General features: G+C 42.2%; 1 protein-coding gene across 5 annotated transcripts in view; it reads right to left on the bottom strand.

Moving 5' to 3' along the window:
* The window catches only part of LOC106587104 (activating molecule in BECN1-regulated autophagy protein 1A), a 111,904-nt gene that overhangs the window by 87,165 nt on the left and 7,473 nt on the right, over positions 1-17,266 (bottom strand). For 4 of the 5 annotated variants that reach the window (XM_014175101.3, XM_014175105.3, XM_082969377.1 and 1 more), the window contains exons 5-8: positions 16,012-16,184; positions 15,795-15,861; positions 14,192-15,708; positions 8,929-9,015 (exon numbers count right to left, since the gene is read on the bottom strand). In XM_014175101.3, coding sequence (XP_014030576.3) covers positions 8,929-9,015; positions 14,192-15,708; positions 15,795-15,861; positions 16,012-16,184 — 1,844 coding nt within the window. The remainder of the gene's footprint in view (positions 1-8,928; positions 9,016-14,191; positions 15,709-15,794; positions 15,862-16,011; positions 16,185-17,266) is intronic. The other variant, XM_014175104.3, reaches the window with a different exon arrangement.

Here is a 17,266-nt window from a genome sequence, read left to right as displayed (position 1 = left end):
TGTATTGTCAGAGCCCACATACTGTAAAAATGGAGCAGGCTTCTTCTTCAAAAAAGTAAACTTCCCCATCTTCCATGCTTCAACTCTGATGGCCATAGTTACAGTGTGGTTCAATAAACCGCCTCCAACGTTATTTTAGGCCTCACAACCAACAGTGGTGTAAAGTACTTAAGTAAAAATACTTGAAAGTACTACTTACGTAGTATCTGTACTTTACTATTTATATTTTTGACTACTTTTACTTCACTACATTCCAAATCTTCTTTAGGTACTTTATACTCCATATATTTTCCCTGACATCCAAAAGGACAGGAAAATTGTCTAATTTACACACTTATCAAGATAACCTCCCTTGTCATCCCTACTGCCTCTGATCTGGCGGACTCAATAAGCACATGCTTCGTCTGTAAATTATATGTTAGTGTTAGACCGTGCCCCTAGCTATCCGTAAATTAAAAAAAAGAAAATGAGGCTGTCTGGTTCGCTTATTAAGATTTTTTTTATCATTTACAATTTTACTTTTGATGCTTAAGTATATTTTATTAATTACATGTACTTTGATAATTAAGTATATTTAAAAGCAAATACTTGGACTTTTACTCAAGTAGTATTTTACTGGGTGACTTTCACTCAAGTCATTTTATATTAAGGCATCTTAACTTTTACTCAAGTATGACAATTAGGTACATTTTCCCACCACTGGTAACCATGCCAGCCCAGGACCTCCACATCCGGCTATTTCACCTGCGGGATCGGTTTGCGCAACTGAAGAATTTCTGCACAAACTCTAAGAAACAATCTCAGGGAAGCGTGCTCGTCGTCCTCACCAGGGTCTTGACCTGACTCCAGTTCGGCGTCATGACCGACTTCAGTGGGCAAATGTTCACCTTCGACGGCCAGTGGCACACTGGTGTGCGCTCTTCACGGGTGAATCCTGGTTTCAACTGAGCCAGGCAGATGGCAGACAGAGTGTGTTGTGTGGGCGATCGGTTTGCTGATGTCAACGCTGTGAACAGAGTGCCCCATGGTGGCGGTGGAGTTATGGTATGGCCAAGCACAATCTACAGACAACAAACATAATTGCATTTTAAATCGATGGCAATTTCAATGCACAAAGATACCGTGACGAGATCCTGAGGCCCATCCTGAAGCCTACTGGCTTAAATGGTGCCTCTAGAGACAAAACCTCTCATCGTCACTCAATGCCTAGGCTTACCTCCACTGTACTCACATCCTACCACATCCTTGTCTGTACATTATGCCTTGAATGTATTCTTCCGCGCCCAGATACCTGCTCCTTTTACTCTCTGTTCAGAACGCACTAGACGACTAGTTCTTTTAGCCTTTAGCCGTACTCTTATCCTACTCCTCCTCTGGTGATGTAGAGGTTAACCCCTGCAGCCCCCAGCATCACTCCCACTCCCCAGGCGCTCTCATTTGTTGACTTCTGTAACTATAAAAGCCTTGGTTTCATGCATGTTAACATTAGAAGCCTACTCCCTAAGTTTTAGTCACTGCTTTAGCACACTACGCCAACCCAGATGTCCTAGCCGTGTCTGAATCCTGGCTTAGGGAGGCCACCAAAAATCCAGAATTGTCCATCCCTAACTAAAACATTTTCCGACAAGATAGAACTGCCAAAAGGGGCGGAGTTACAATCTACTGTAGAGATAGCCTGCAGAGTTCTGTCATACTATCCAGGTCTGTGCCAAAACAATTCGAGCTTCTACTTTAAAAATCCACCTTTCCAGAAATAAGTCTCTCACCGTTGCCGTTTGTTATAGACACGCCTCCCAGCTGTGCCCTGGACAGAGGGCCTGTTGTCCAGACCTCTGGCAGACTCTATGGGGATGCCACAGGGTTCAATTCTCGGGCCGACTCTTTTCTCTGTGTGTGTGTGCGCGTGTGTGTGTGTGTGTGTGTGTGTGTATATATGTGTGAAGTCGCTCTTGCTGCTGGTGAGTCTCTGATCCACCTCTACGCAGACGACACCATTCTGTATACATCTGGCCCTTCTTTGGACACTGTGCTAACAAACCTCCAAACGAGCTTCAACGCCATACAACACTTCTTCCATGGCCTCCAACTGCTTTTAAATGCTAGTAAAACTAAGTGCATGCTCTTCAACTGTTTGCTGCCCGCACCCTCCCGCTCGACTAGCATCACTACTCTGGACGGTTCTGACCTAGAATATGTGGACAACTGCAAATACCTAGGTGTCTGGTTAGACTGTAAACTCTCCTTCCAGACTCACATTAAGCATCTCCAATCTAAAATTAAATCTAGAATCGGCTTCCTATTTCACAGCAAAGCCTCCTTCACTCACGCTGCCAAACATACCCTCGTTAAAACTGACTACCCTACCGATCCTTGACTTCGGCGATGGCATTTACAAAATAGCCTCCAACACTCTACTCAACAAATTGGATGCAGTCTATCACAGTGCCATCCGTTTTGTCACCAAAGCCCCATATACTACCCACCACTGCAACCTTTATGCTCGCGTTGGCTGGCCCTCGCTACATATTCGTCGCCAAACCCACTGGCTCCAGGTCATCTACAAGACCCTGCTAGCTAAAGCCCCGCCTTATCTCAGCTCACTGGTCACCATAGCAACACCCACCCGTAGCACACGGTCCAGCAGGTATATTGCGCTGGTCATCCCCAAAGCCAACAACTCCTTTGGCCGCCTTTCCTTCCAGTTCTCTGCCAATGACTGGAAGAAATTGCAAAAATCACTGAAGCCTTATATCTCCCTCTCTAACTTTAAGCATCAGCTGTCAGAGCAGCTTACTGATCACTGTACCTGTACACAGCCAATCTGTAAATAGCACACCCGACTACCTCGTCCCCATATTATTACTTACCCTCTTGCTCTTTTGCACCCCAGTAGCTCTACGTGCACATCCTCATCTGCACATCTATCACTCCAGTATTAATGCAAAATTGTAATTATTTTCACCTCTAGGGCTATTTTATTGCCTACCTCCCTACATTTGCACACACTACATACATTTTTCTATTATTTTGTGTTATTGACTGTACGTTTGTTTATATGTAACTGTGTTGTTTTTGTCGCACTGCTTTGCTTTATCTTGGCCAGGTCTCAGTTGTAAATGAGAACTTGTTCTCAACTGGCCGACATCACCTCATATTTCAACATGATAATGCACGATCCCACGTCACAAGGAGCTTTACATAGTTCCTGGAAGCTGAAAATATCCCAGTTCTTCCATGGCCTGTGAGGGATGCTCTGGATTGACGTGTACAACAGCGTGTTCCATTTCCCAACAATATCCAGCAACTTCGCACAGCCATTGAAGAGGAGTGGGACAACCTAATCAACTTTTTTTCCCAACAACCTAATCAACTTTATGCGAAGGAGGTCGCGCTGCATGAGGCAAATGGTGGTTACACCAGATACTGAATGGTTCTGATCAATGCCCGCTTTTTTTCCTTTTAAAAAGGTATCCATGACCAACAGATGCATATATATCCCAGTCATGTGTAATGCATAGATTAGGACCTAATGAATTTACTTCAATTGACTGATTGAAAGACATTTTTGTAAAGTGTAAATGCTAACCTATCAACTGTCTTCGTCGGGCTTCGCTAAGCTGAGAACATTGTGTAGAAATTGTTTTGGAATCTGAAAAGCTTGTATGGTATATCTACAGCCTAGTCGGAGTACCCAAATCAAGGAAAATGTATGATGTTAAATAAATAATAGCCTAAACTGGAAAGTTATGAGCTAGGGCCAGACTACAGTATTTAGATTTAATCCAAAATGTTGGTTTGAGTAAACAAAGCTCAAGAGTCAGAAGAGGTGAATGAAGAGATATCGCTAAATCAGTAAAGTAAATATGTTCGTTTTTGCTGCTGACAGCAGACGAGGTGGTCTGGGACAGTCAATGTTGACACTCCACAAATCTAAATAGATGACTTAACTCGCAGAAGATTAGGGTTTAGGGTTTTTCAAAACCAACACCCATCCATGCAATTATCACTAGTCAAGTTGTGTGCACACCTCAGTCTAGCTTTCCCAGTGATTGTACTGTATTACCAGGGCTCAAGGAGCATGCAATACTTTGGTATTAAGTACATTTTTCTTCAAGTTATAGTGTAGCCTGCTATGCAATCTCTGTATAGCTGTTCATGTCACAAATGAGTTTATAGGTTGAAAAACCTGAGGAACATTAATCAAAGTTATTGCACGACGCCCAGGGGGTCAGCAAATGGATTACAATGCAAAATTCTGGATTGGAAATGAAAACGAGTACAGGGAAATAAATCAACACCTGGCAAGTATTAAAAGTGCTACTAAATTGACTCTACAAATTCGTTTTTCAGATCTGGCATCAATTCCACTGAAGCTTTATGAATTTGATGTGACAGGGGACAAACATGTTCAAAATGGTCAAAATAAAGGAGGCAGGCTCCATATTTTGATATCTTAGAAACTAAAATCATAAATCTCTACTCTGGAGTTCAGAATGCAATGGGAAGAGAAGGTAACAGGGTACATAGTGTTATTTTTTTAATCGAGTTCCCAATACTCCAGGAGGTGAGAAGGAACAGCAGTGGCCATGAATATCTGGGTCTGCCCACGAGGAAACACTATCAAAGACACTGTCAAGCTCTGAAACAGGTTAACAGCAGAGAATCTGAGTTTGGACACTACCTACTCTTAATGTAGTTCTGTCCTGGATGCAAGCCATACTGGCAAATTACAAATGACAAGGCACCTACAAAGCCCCAGTAGCTTTCTCACAATGTTCAATGGAAATTATTTTTGTAATTCCCTCGAAAAAAAAATGTCTAGGAACTGGCCATAAAAAGGACCCATTTTCACCTCAGATACTTCAGTGGTCTCAATGCATTGTATTAAATGGTTGACAGCATGTAAGAAAATGTTCATGGGCAGAACACATTGGAAATGTTTTCATGTGGGAACTATTTGTAACCGTTACTCTTGCAGATAGGCCTAGCCTACTTCTTACTCTTGAATGTTTGAGGATATTAAAATGGAAGAGGAACTAGATTTGGATTTTCAAAGTAGAATCCCTTTAACGGATCCTTATATTCAGTCTGAATATGCCTTTTGGGAAATTCTGATTGTTGGTTGAGGACCTCTTAACCTCTCTGGGGTATGCGGGACACACTCGCCAACAGCCAGTGAATTAGCAGGGCGCCAAATTCAAAACAAAAAAAAAATCTCATAATTCAAATCTCAAACATACAACTATTATATCCCATTTTAAAAGATACACTTCTCGTTAATCCAACCACACTGTCCGATTTCAAAAAGGCTTTACGGCGAAAGCATAACATTGGATTATGTTATGACAGCGCCTAGACAAGAAAAACCACACAGCCATTTTCCAAGCAAGGAGAGGCGTCACAAAAAACAGAAATACAGCTAAAATTAATCACCAACCTTTGATCTTCATCAGATGGCACTCATAGGACTTCATGTTACACAATACATGCATGTTTTGCTCGATAAAGTTAATATTTATATCCCCCAAAAAAATTTACATTGGCGTGTAATGTTCAGAAATGTTTTTCCTCCCAAAACTTCCGGTAAATGAGCACATCAATTTACAGAAATACTCATCATAAACGTTTAGAAAATATACAACTGTTATTCAAAGAATTATGGATACACTTCTCCTTAATGCAACCGCTGTGTCAGATTTCAAAAAAGCTTTACGGCGAAAGCAAACTTTGCAATAATCTGAGTACAGCGCTCAGACACAGCGCTCAGACACTACCCCGATGAAGTTAACTGAGGAATGTGGTTGCTTTTTTATGATTGTGTTTTTGAAGGTTCTGTATTTTCTATGCGCCTATGCTGACTTGATTGTGTAAGCGTTAGTCATGCATGGCTCCCTTGTAAAAGACACGTTGGTCTTAAATGGAACTCCACCCTGCCTAAATAAAGTTTAACCTCTTGGCGTTCCCCTAGGATAGGGGGCGCTAAAGCGATTTTTGAAAAAAAATTGTGCCCATTTTAAACGGCCTCCTACTCAAACTCAGAAGCTAGGATATGCATATAATTAATACTTGTGGATAGAAAACACCCTAAAGTTTCTTAAACTGTTTGAATGGTGTCTGTGAGTACAACAGAACTCATATGGCAGTCAAAACCCAGAGACAGATCGAAACAGGAAGTGGAATTCTGAATTGCGAACTCAACTTCATCACGTTGCCTATTAATCACACCGTGAGCTATGGTTCATTGAGCACTTCCTATTGCTTCCACTAGATGTCCCCAGTCTTTACAAAGTGATTTGAGACTCCTACTGTGAAAACTGAATGAATGAGACGCAGTGGAACGTGGTCACACGGAGAGGGCCATCACCATTATGACGCCGACGCCCCTGGTTACCCTCCCATTTCGAAACGTTTTGAAACACAATGCAATCGTCCCCCTCGAATCTTATTGGCTCTCTTGTTGAAAAACGCCCTGAAGATTTATGTTATACAACGTTTGACATGTTTGAACGAACCTAAATGGGGAAAAAATGCATTTTCTCGAAATGGCTGTCCCGTGGCCGACGGAAGTTTTGGAGCAGCCTTCAGACGCGCTAACAAGCTCTTGGAACATAAAGGAGTATTTTTTCCGAACGAAAACACATTTGTTGTGGACCTAGGATTCCTGGAAGTGCTTTCTGATGAAGACAACCAAAGGTAAGGGATTATTGACAATAGTATACAAGACTAGATGTGATATGCGATTGTTCCAAGATGGCGCTGACCTGTAACGTTAGACTATTTTTCAGAGTATCACATACCCTTTCATCGCAAAGTATGATTACCCAGTAAAGTTAATTTTAAATCTTGCATTACAGGTGCTTTCAAGAGATATTCATCTATAAATCTTAGAATGACAATATTACATTTTTAAAATGTTTTCGAATAGTAATTTAGTAAATTGTAGCTCTGTTTCATCGGATGCATTTGAGTGAAAATAGTTAGTCAACGTTACGCACCGATGTAAAATGCTGTTTTTATATATAAATATGAACTTTATCGAACAAAAGAATGCATGTATTGTGTAACATGATGTCCTAGGTGTGTGATCTGATGAAGATTGTCAAAGGTTAGTGCTGCATTTAGCTGTTTTTTGGTTATTTGTGATGCATGTGGTTGGTCGGAAAATGGCTTTGTGGCTACTTTTACAATATACTCCTCTAACATAATCTAATGTTTTGCTTTTGCTGTAAAGCCTTTTTGAAATCGGACAACGTGGTTCGATTCAGGAGAGGTGTATCTATAAAACGATATAATTTGAAAAAAAAAAAATGAAAAATAATTAAATTTTGTTATGCTAAATGGCGATATGATTTTTCGCTGGATGTCCGTCCCGCCGCACAGGGGTTAAATAAATACATGTGAGAGAGAATAACGAGGTGAGAGGGAAGTGTCGGCGCTATCCTCGCCACTAGATAGGCGTTTAAGATCAAAAGGTCAAAGCAAATGACGACAGAGTGAGCAGTCAATAGTCAAGTGTCCACTCTCTACAAAAATTCTCTGTACTGATCATTATGTCCCTGCTCTGGGTCACACATTGATTTTCTATATAGCACCTTGGTTCCTAAGCGGAACAGCTCTGTCCCTAGATGAATGTATTTTTACTGAGAGGACTAGGCCCAACTATCCACCTCACAAGGTCACCACCTTGGAGGTCAGCTGGCATTCAATCCCAGACACTAAATTCAGAACCTCCAGGCTCAGAGCAGACCCGGTGTAATGAATCACTCTTCAGCAAGGCAGTATCAGAAAGGTAGAAACACAGATAGTGGTGACGTTATCAACATCTTTGCTCAAAAGTCTAAGAAACATCACAACTTGTGTAGGGCTGCAATGAATAAAAATGTATTACCATGAAAACACCATGTCCTAGTTCCATTTATATTTAACGACGACCAGTTACAATTCCATTTATAGCAGTGATAATGGATTTCAAAGAACAGCATGCATTAAAGTTAATATATGCTACACGGTTGGCCTACTGGCAGATGTTCAAGGGAAATTACCTTCGACAATACTTCATGTAAGCATCATATGCTTGAAGCTATACTGTCTAGGTTGTCTTACAGTATATAATGTCAAAGCTATGACATACTGTTGCCTGAGAACCACACAGAGACAAGTGTGCACAGGTTAGTGAAATGTTAGTCCTCCAAAAATGTTGTCGTCACGCCTCCTTTGGAGGTCTGAAAAATGTTGTATGAGCCAAAACGGTTTGAATGGTCCGCTGGCTTCCAGTAGCTACATTTTTATTGGACGTTACATTCCAAGAACCCTCCCCACATGACTGTTGAGGGAGTGCTGCATCTTAAGCTCCACCCAAGCAAGGCATTGGATTGGTTTGACGTGTTGTGAGGCATCAGATTTAGACCAAGTCTCCAACCCTTTTTAGCTAATTTAGGCCAGACTTCAGGATTAGGGAAGCCTGGTTCTCTACGAGGCTAGTGAAATAATGATGTTGATAGTGGGACCATTTTCCATTTGTTTGCTGGCTTGTCTGCACCCGTTAGAGCACTACACTGAGGTCTGAACTGAAAAAGTGTCAGATTTCCTTGGCATCAATATTTGCCATAAAATGGTGCTCTATCCATTGTTTTTAGAATTGTCAATGATCCCTGACAGTCTCCCTTATGTTCAGTGATTGTTAGACAGAAAACAAAATGAAGAGACTGTATACATTTAGGTCCAATATCATTTCTGCAGTTTCGATTTATTTTTACTCAAACCACCCGAGGGCAAATCGACAATGTTTGACACCCCCATTTATCAAGTGGCAAATTATTGTTGGTCCTTGTAGTGTGTGCTACATGCTAATCTAGTATGCTTGGTGGAACTTTTTTTGTATTCTCAAATTACAAGTAAAACATCAATAGCACTGACCACAAGACTCACCTGGCAGGATCTGGATAAATAGGATGGTCCCGGGAGCCAGATATGTCATACCGAGACTGCGACATAAGAGATGACTCCAAAAGCCTCCTATGAAAGAGAAACAGAGCAAAAGGGATGGTTAGATTTTCATGTCCACTAACGAAAACACCACAAACAAAGTTGTTGTACCTGTTGCTTAATGATCAGCTCAAATATTTTCCATATTCATTATCACCAACTAGTCTAAACCGCTTTCCAGTGAAAAAAAAGGAGCCATTTCTGTGACTGACGCAACCAAACAATGTTTCTCTCCTTTCTCATTACTTTTCAGAGGTATAATTAAGAGAATGAATACCTTCACAATTAAAACACACACACACACACACACACACACACTAGAGAGTCTACATATCAAATGCTTCCTCAATGGATACGAATGTCTCCTAGCTCTTCTTTATAACCACCTGTGTCCAGGGACAGCTGATTTGGGGGATAGATTTACAATGGGAGTCAATGCACTACAGCTGAACAGCCCGATCAACTATGCTTGATAATGGCAATAAAACGTGACGACGCACTGAACCTTTTATCAAGACCCAGTATTCCCACACTAGGGATGTTGCAAAGACCATGAACAATGCCAAAATTTCAATTCAGCAGTCCAATTCTTATTTTTCAGTTTTCAGTTTGGATGAAACTGGATGTTTCATAGAGAAAGATTGGCTTTAGGTTGTTACTCAGGCCATTAAAGCTGAAACGTTTGAAATAGAGTGAATATGGAAAAGCTCAGGGACATGTGTGTGACAACGGAGACACGACATGACAATTTCAATCTTGAATGACATTTTAGTGCCCCATAAGACAAAAAGTGACTCCAAATAGGGCAATCATTTATTCAGATTTAGAATGCAAATAAATATATATATTGTTGGATTCAAAACGTGTTTTAAAAATAGCACATAGGCAGTGCAGACTATTTTAAGTGATTGGCTGGAGAGCTAGCCCAACATTGCCAACATTAAAACAAGTTTGTAAATGATTCTGTGTTGTTGACATGTTAATGAGACAGAACATGCAGTTCCCACCCTCCTGCCATAATCCTTACCCCAAAGTCACAAAAAAACAACGTGCTCATTACCGTGAGGGATACAATAGCCAAATTACTGGAATAACTCGAAGCATTCCCTTCCTTGAGATTCACATTTATTCACATCCTCGCCAGCTTGCTCATTGGAGGATAGTATTTTATAACCACCATTTTAGTCATTAAAAAGTCTCATTAAATTCCTAAGGGACATTCATTTGCCCATTATCGGCAGCACATCAAGTTTAAAAAAATGATAGTGATGTGAAATGTCCCAGCCCTGTGTAACAACCCATTCAATTAGTCCAGTCTTTTACTGAGCCGGGACTTGAATGCCATTCCTATACAGAGGATGGTGAGGCAACTAATATAACAATGGTCTTTATACTTTAGTGGCTTTGAGGAAAGTTTGGTATGCAAAGCACTAAATATTGAATTGTTAGATTATAACCTCAACTGCGCTAGTCTTTTGGGCTCAAAGCAAGTCAGAAAATGTCTAAGAATGCAGTAGCCAACACCTCATTGAAAAAGCAATTACAGCAATAAATACAGCCTAATATAAGCCTAGACCTATTCATTTTGTCAAATCACTTTTAATCTGCTATATCAATGCCTTGCCCAAAGAAGGTTGACTTCAGAATGTGGACACAAGAAAGAACCCATTGTGCCCATGTAGGCTCAATAACACAAAGTAGCCTAAAGCTCAAATATCATTAATATAGTCACATAAAACCTTGAACATATTCCATTTAGGGTGACCTGCAGCTGTGAGTCTATGAGATAGACTGGAATCTAAAAGACATGTGAACAAAACAGAGAACCAAACTTCAGTTTGGTAATTTGCTTTCCAGACGCTTCTTGACGGCCTACAGATTAAACCCAATGCTTTGGCCTCGTGTCAGACAAAGTAGAGCAGCACCCTCAGGATGCTGGAGAGCTCTCCACACAACAAGCCCCAGCATTAGGCTAGATAATGAGGGGTTGAGCAGGAAGGGCAACTTCACATTGTTAAAGTTCACAACACTGCCCTTGAAACAGAGGCTAATTGCAACCTTCCAGGGCACAGGGGATGGATTGGGATTGAAGCGAGAAGGAAAATGAGAGGGGGAAAAAAAACAATTACCGTGTGTGTTTTCAATGACTGTAGCTAAATGTTATGCAAATATTAAGATAACAAATATTTCACTTTTTCCACTTCACTGTTTCTTAAAATAGGCATTACTTTCTTGCCTGGCTACCCAATCTCCTTGCTCCAGCCAAACGCCACGCCCAAGTACGTTAGTTTCTACTCCGCAATGAGTCTGGATCTGAGTACCTCCCAGACGATTTGTAGAATGGAAATCCATTCTAGACCATCTGATTGGTTCCAGAAACTGATGGGTTGGGCAAGAGCACACATGGATAAAGTGGCATTTCGAAAATTCGTCAATGTGTTTAATACTCTTCATTGTCATCAATGAAGATAAAATCAGTTTCAGACTGAATTATGTTGCGAACAATAGAGCAGCGGAAGAATTCAGTTTGTGTCGTGTTTTGTAGAGCCCTTCATATCCTCATAGTTTGTGCAAATACAAATAAAATGGCGTGTTCATTAAATAGCTTTTAGAAGTGTTCACAGCAAATACCTATGCTAATTCACAAACCAATCCTAATAGCCTGGGTCTAACTACTCCTATTCTAGAAAGTTGTCAATGGTAGTTGCCACAGGAGAGGCAGAGCTATCTTGGCAATCATGTCTAAATATCTAGTCAGTACCATACTGCCACCAAGTGGAAAACTGAGAAGCAACATGGAGACAGTCCTGCTTCTACAGGTCCATTACAAATTAGCTTGTGTCCACCACTTGATTGGAACAATGGGAAGTCGATCCCCGGCCGAGTCATACCAAAGACTCTAAAAATGGGACCCGATGCGTCCCTGCTTGGAACTCAGCATTAACGAGATTGAGGGTAATGCGGCATTCAATACAACTGTGACATTTTCAACTTGGAAACTTGTGGAAAGATGAGGTACGAGCTTCCCACTTGTTAAGTATCACAATCAGCCAAAAGAAAGCTCTACGCAAAAAAACTACTGTATGAAAAGCAACATATTGTCGACGTTGTAGTTTTTTAACTTTTGTAGGCTTTTTGAATGGTATTCAATTTGCAAAAACGTAGCGCAATGGCCTTCGGTGTAATAACTTCACAAAAGGCATCTGGCAGAAATAAATTCATACACACAGTACCAGGCAAAAGTTTGGACACCTACACATTCATTTATTTAGACTATTTTCTACATTGTATAATAATAGTTTAGACATCAAAACTATGAAATAACATATGGACTCGTAATAACCCCCCCAAAAAATTGTTAAACAAATCAAAATGTATGTTATATTTGACATTCTTCAAAGTAGCCACCCTTTGCCTTGATGACAACTTTGCACACTCTTGCCATTCTCTCAACCAGCTTCATGAGGTAGTCACCTGGAATGCGTTTCAATTAACAGGTGTGCCTTGTTAAAAGTTAATTTGTGGAATTACTTTCCTTCTATAAGCCAATCAACTGTTGTGACAAGGTAGTGGGTATACAGAAAATAGCCCTATTTGGTAAAAGACCAAGTACATGTTATGGCAAGAACAGCTCAAATAAACAAAGAGAAATGACAGTCCATCATTACTTTAAGACATGAAGGTCAGTCAATCCGGAAAATGTCAAGAACTTGGAAAGTTTCTTCAAGTGCAGTCGCAAAAACCATCAAGCGCTATGATTAAACTAGCTCTCATGAGGACCGCCACAGGAAAGGAAGACCCAGAGTTACCTCTGCTGCAGAGGATACGTTCATTAGAGTTACCAGCCTCATAAATTGCAGGCCAAATAAATGCTTCACATAGTTCAAGTAAGAGACACATTTCAACATCCACTGTTCAGAGGAGCTGCGTGAATCAGGCCTTCATGGTCAAATTTCTGCAAAGAAACCACTACTAAAGGACAACAATAAGAATAAGAGACTTGCTTGGGCCAAGAAACACGAGCAATGGACATTAGACTGGTGGAAATCTGTCCTTTGGTCTGATGAGTCTAAATTTGAGATTTTTGTTTTCAACCACCATGTCTTTGTGAGACGCAGAGTAGGTGAACGGAAGATCTCGGCATGTGTGGTTCCCACTGTGAAGCATGGAGGTGGTGGTGTGATCGTGCTTTGCTGGTGACATTGTCAGTGTTTTTATTTTATTTATTTATTCAAGGCACACTTAACCAGCATGGCTACCACAGCATTCTGCAGTAATACACCATCCCATCTGGTTTGCGCTTAGTGGGACTATCATTTGTTTTTCAACAGGACAATGACCCAACAGACCTCCAGGTTGTGTAAGGGCTATTTGACCAAGAAGGAGAGTCTTGGAATGCTGCATCAGATGACCTGGCCTCCACATTCACCCGACCTCAACCCAATTGAGATGGTTTGGGATGAGTTGGACCCCAGAGTAAAGGAAAAGCAGCCAACAAGTGCTCAGCATATGTGGGAACTCATTCAAGACTCTTGGAAAAGCATTCCAGATGAAGCTGGTTGAGAGAATGCCAAGCGTGTGCAAAGCTGTCATCAAGGCAAAGGGTGGCCACATTGAAGAATCTAAACTATATTTGTATTTGTTTAACATCTTCACTATTATTCTACAATGTAAAAAAAATAGTACAAATAAAGAAATAGCCTTGAATGAGAAGGTGTGTCCAAACTTTTGACTGGTACAGTATACTTTCATTGTCCAACATACTTACCAAAGAAAATGCCCTAATGACTGCACAAGTTTGGATAACACCTTTTATCAAAATAAAATAAAAATGCATTTAAAAAGAGGGGGAAATATTACCATATTAAGGGGATATAATCATTTTTAAAAATCTGGGATACTGATGTGAGATGCACAGTTGAATGAGCACAAAATCAAGACATGCAAAGTCTGCCTGTATGATTAGACTAATGACAAGCATGGGGTGACTTGGGATGATGTGTACGTCTTGTGGTAGGGCAGACTTGGAAGCTTATAAGATGTGTTGAATGTTGCATCTGGTACTGCCTCAAAGTCAGAGTTCAGCCATCAGGCCATTCATGCTACTTCCAGCATATTGGAAAAAGCTATGCTATCAATTATGTTTTTCATTTAACAAACTGCACAAAATATCAATAACACAGAACTTAACACCTGATTCTCTCACCTTCTCAGGTAATCGTCATCGTGGTTTTCGTCAGGCATTTCTTGGTTTAAGGCCTCTTGTGGTACATTCACCGCTGGACTTGGACTAGCAGACGGTTGGTAAACTCTCTCCCACTGGCCTGTCTCCTGGTTATACACCAACCCCACCGCCTGTTCTCTCTGTGGGCTAGGGGTTCCCCGGTGAGGGAAGGCTGTGTCCCCTCCAGGTTCATCAGCACTGGGCTGTGGCTGTGCTAACTGTCTCCTGTCAGAGGACTGGGGAACATGTGGCACCGCCTGCCTCATTGTGTGAAAGGCAGAGTTGGGGCTTGGGGGCTGCCATGAGGTGCTCCCCTCCTCTTGTGATGGGGTCTGGCCGGTGCGCTCCCAGCGCTGTGTACCTTGGTTAAACGTGAACAAGTTGTGGCAGACCCTGCAGCGGTTCATATGGCCACGGGAGGGACCAGAACCACCATCACTGCTGTTGGGGGGCTGATAATGGGGGGTGACAGGCCGCTCACAGTCTATGTTATTATTGAGCATCTCCCGTGTCTGTTGCTCTTGGCTGCTCTCTCCACCAGCACCACCTGACTGCTCCATTTCCTGCATGCGATCATACTCCATGAAGTAGCGATTCAAGTTGCACTGCAGCACGTTACGGATAGAGGTGGGGCTGTTGCTCCCTCCCTCCCCAAGAGAGTGGTGTCCACTACTAGTGCTGGGTCCATCTACAGAGCCGTTTCCACTGGTGTGAGGGCTCACTACTGCTGGGGGAAAGCTTCCTCCCTCTGTGGCAGAGGTGTAGACAGGCGACTGAAATGAGCCCTCCTGCTGCCTCAGCACAGACAGCAGGTTGACAGAGGATGCACTAGTCCTGGGTGGAGATACCCCAACACCCCCACTACGCTCAGGGCGCATGTTGAGCATGCTGCCCATCCAGTCTGCCCCCGCCAGTCGCCCAGAGCACTCCCGGCCTGGCTGCTGGTGGCCCTGGTTGGTTATAAGGCCTGGGATGCTGCGCTGGCCAGGGCCTGAAGATGGAGTGCGTAAAGAGTGTCCTCTAGCACTGCCGTACACACTGCTGAACGCAGATGGACGGTGTGAGGAGCGAGGCTCAGAGGGCTGCCGGGGCTCAGTGCGAGCAGAGGAGAAGGTGGAGGCATGAGACTGGGCCTCCAGGCTCTCAGGGTCAGAGGGGTCCTCTCCAGATGGTGAAGGGGCTCGGGTGGCAGAGCACCGACTGCAGAAGCAAACCATACCAAGGTGTTGCACACAACCCTGGTAGGGGAGTCGGGAGCGATTCCGCAGGGCAGAATAACGTCCAGAGGGAAGACTAGGAGAGTCAGCAGCACTATTGGCAGCGGGTGCAGGAGGATGCTGTTCCTCAGACTGTGAGCCGGAGTTCCTCGATGACAGGATGTGCAGGAAGTTGTGGAGAATGGGGGTACGGCGGACCGGTTGGGACTGTAGGAAGGATCGATGGCGAAAGTGGGGCATCTCCACGCTATCCATGGGGACCTCAGAGTCATCATCACTCTGCTGAAAAGCACACAACAGGAACACAATGTTCTTGATATGATGCAACTGACCTTAAATAATGTAAAGTATTAAACAAACAGTCTCACCTGTTGGTTAGAGGGATTCACTATAGCGGTCAACAGGTAATGACCCAGTGGGTCAAACCTCACCAGTCTGCAACAGAGCATTTGCATATGTCATTAGCTACATTTTGCTTTGACTCGGTTTCCAAATTCAGATATTGCAGCAAAGTTTCAACAAGTCAAGTAATCGAACACTGTGGAAATTATAGGGAGATCGAGAAGGTGGAGCTTTTTGTCAGACCTGACTCTCTCTGTCTCGCTGGCAGTCTTGACCAGGGCAAATGGCTCCCTCCTACTCCAGTCCCAGAAGTGAACCTCATTGTTTGTTGCTATAAGGAGGAGCTGGGCAGTAGGGTGAAAGGCCAGGGAGGCAATGGCCACATTGCTCTCAGTGAACCAGCTCTCACTGCCACCCTGGGCATCAGAGGGGCCACACAATGTTCAAAAAAAGATTAGTGTCAATATTATGCACATGCACAAAAACCCAGAATGTCATCCAACTATTTTTAAGAGAAAGCACAGAAATCGATTGGTAAGGAATAAAACTTGTGATGCAGGAGAGGACAAGGTTACCTACACCAGCGCCACACACAGAGATAGTTAGAGATCCCTAGTTGGATATAACCTGTTTTGTGCATGGACACTGCCATAGAGCCCCACAGTGGAGGTGTCATAGTACCCATAAAACCTAGTTGTCAAACAGGGAAATGGTTCCTAAAGTTTTTCTACCATTAATCTTTCCCATAGGGAATTTTAGAAACACATAAAGGGCTGTGATTCGTGTAGGCTTATCCTAGTGTGACATTTTGATAACCGTGTAAATCTCTCTCGGACAAGGTAACTTCTATCAATATATTCTGCTCCATTTACACTCAGATTTAAAAATGCTAATTAGCATCAAGTAGACATCATGCCAAACTACAAATCCCTGCAAGCTCCTGCACATTATCTCTAGCTGACACCTTTGCTAACAGGTATTATGACAACTTAAAACTTGCACAAGACAGTTCACAGAATTGTCAATTGAAATGTTACCAATTTATTCATTACTACATTTAGCTAACATTAGAGAGTGAATCCAGAGATTCTTACCTTTGCCTCGATTCGGCAGTCTAGTCCAGATCATCATGCCATTTGTAGTTTTTTATGATAGCCACATTAGAATTACATTTTTGGGGGATAAATACAGGCGAATATATTGATACAAGTCACTTTGTCCTTGAGAGATTTACAGTTATCAAAACATCACACCGGGGAAAGCCTAAACAAAACATCCCTTATTTCAAGTGTTTCCAAAATCGCCTATAGGAAAAATGAAATGGTGGAGAAAAGAAAATTGGAACCATTTCCCTGTTTTACCTCTAGGTTTTATGGGTATTACGACTCATATTGTGGTACTCTATAGAGGGCTTCCACCATTTTAAAGTAGTCAACTGGATGGGGATTCATATGGGTTGGGAGGGATCAGCCAATGCTCAGAGCATTGGCTTCTTCTT

The sequence above is a fragment of the Salmo salar genome, chromosome 26 (assembly GCF_965601325.2).
Source record: "Salmo salar chromosome 26, fSalSal1, whole genome shotgun sequence".
NCBI classification, from domain to species: domain Eukaryota; kingdom Metazoa; phylum Chordata; class Actinopteri; order Salmoniformes; family Salmonidae; genus Salmo; species Salmo salar.
Note: the sequence above shows the minus strand (reverse complement) of the source record. Positions and strands in the feature narration are given on the sequence as shown.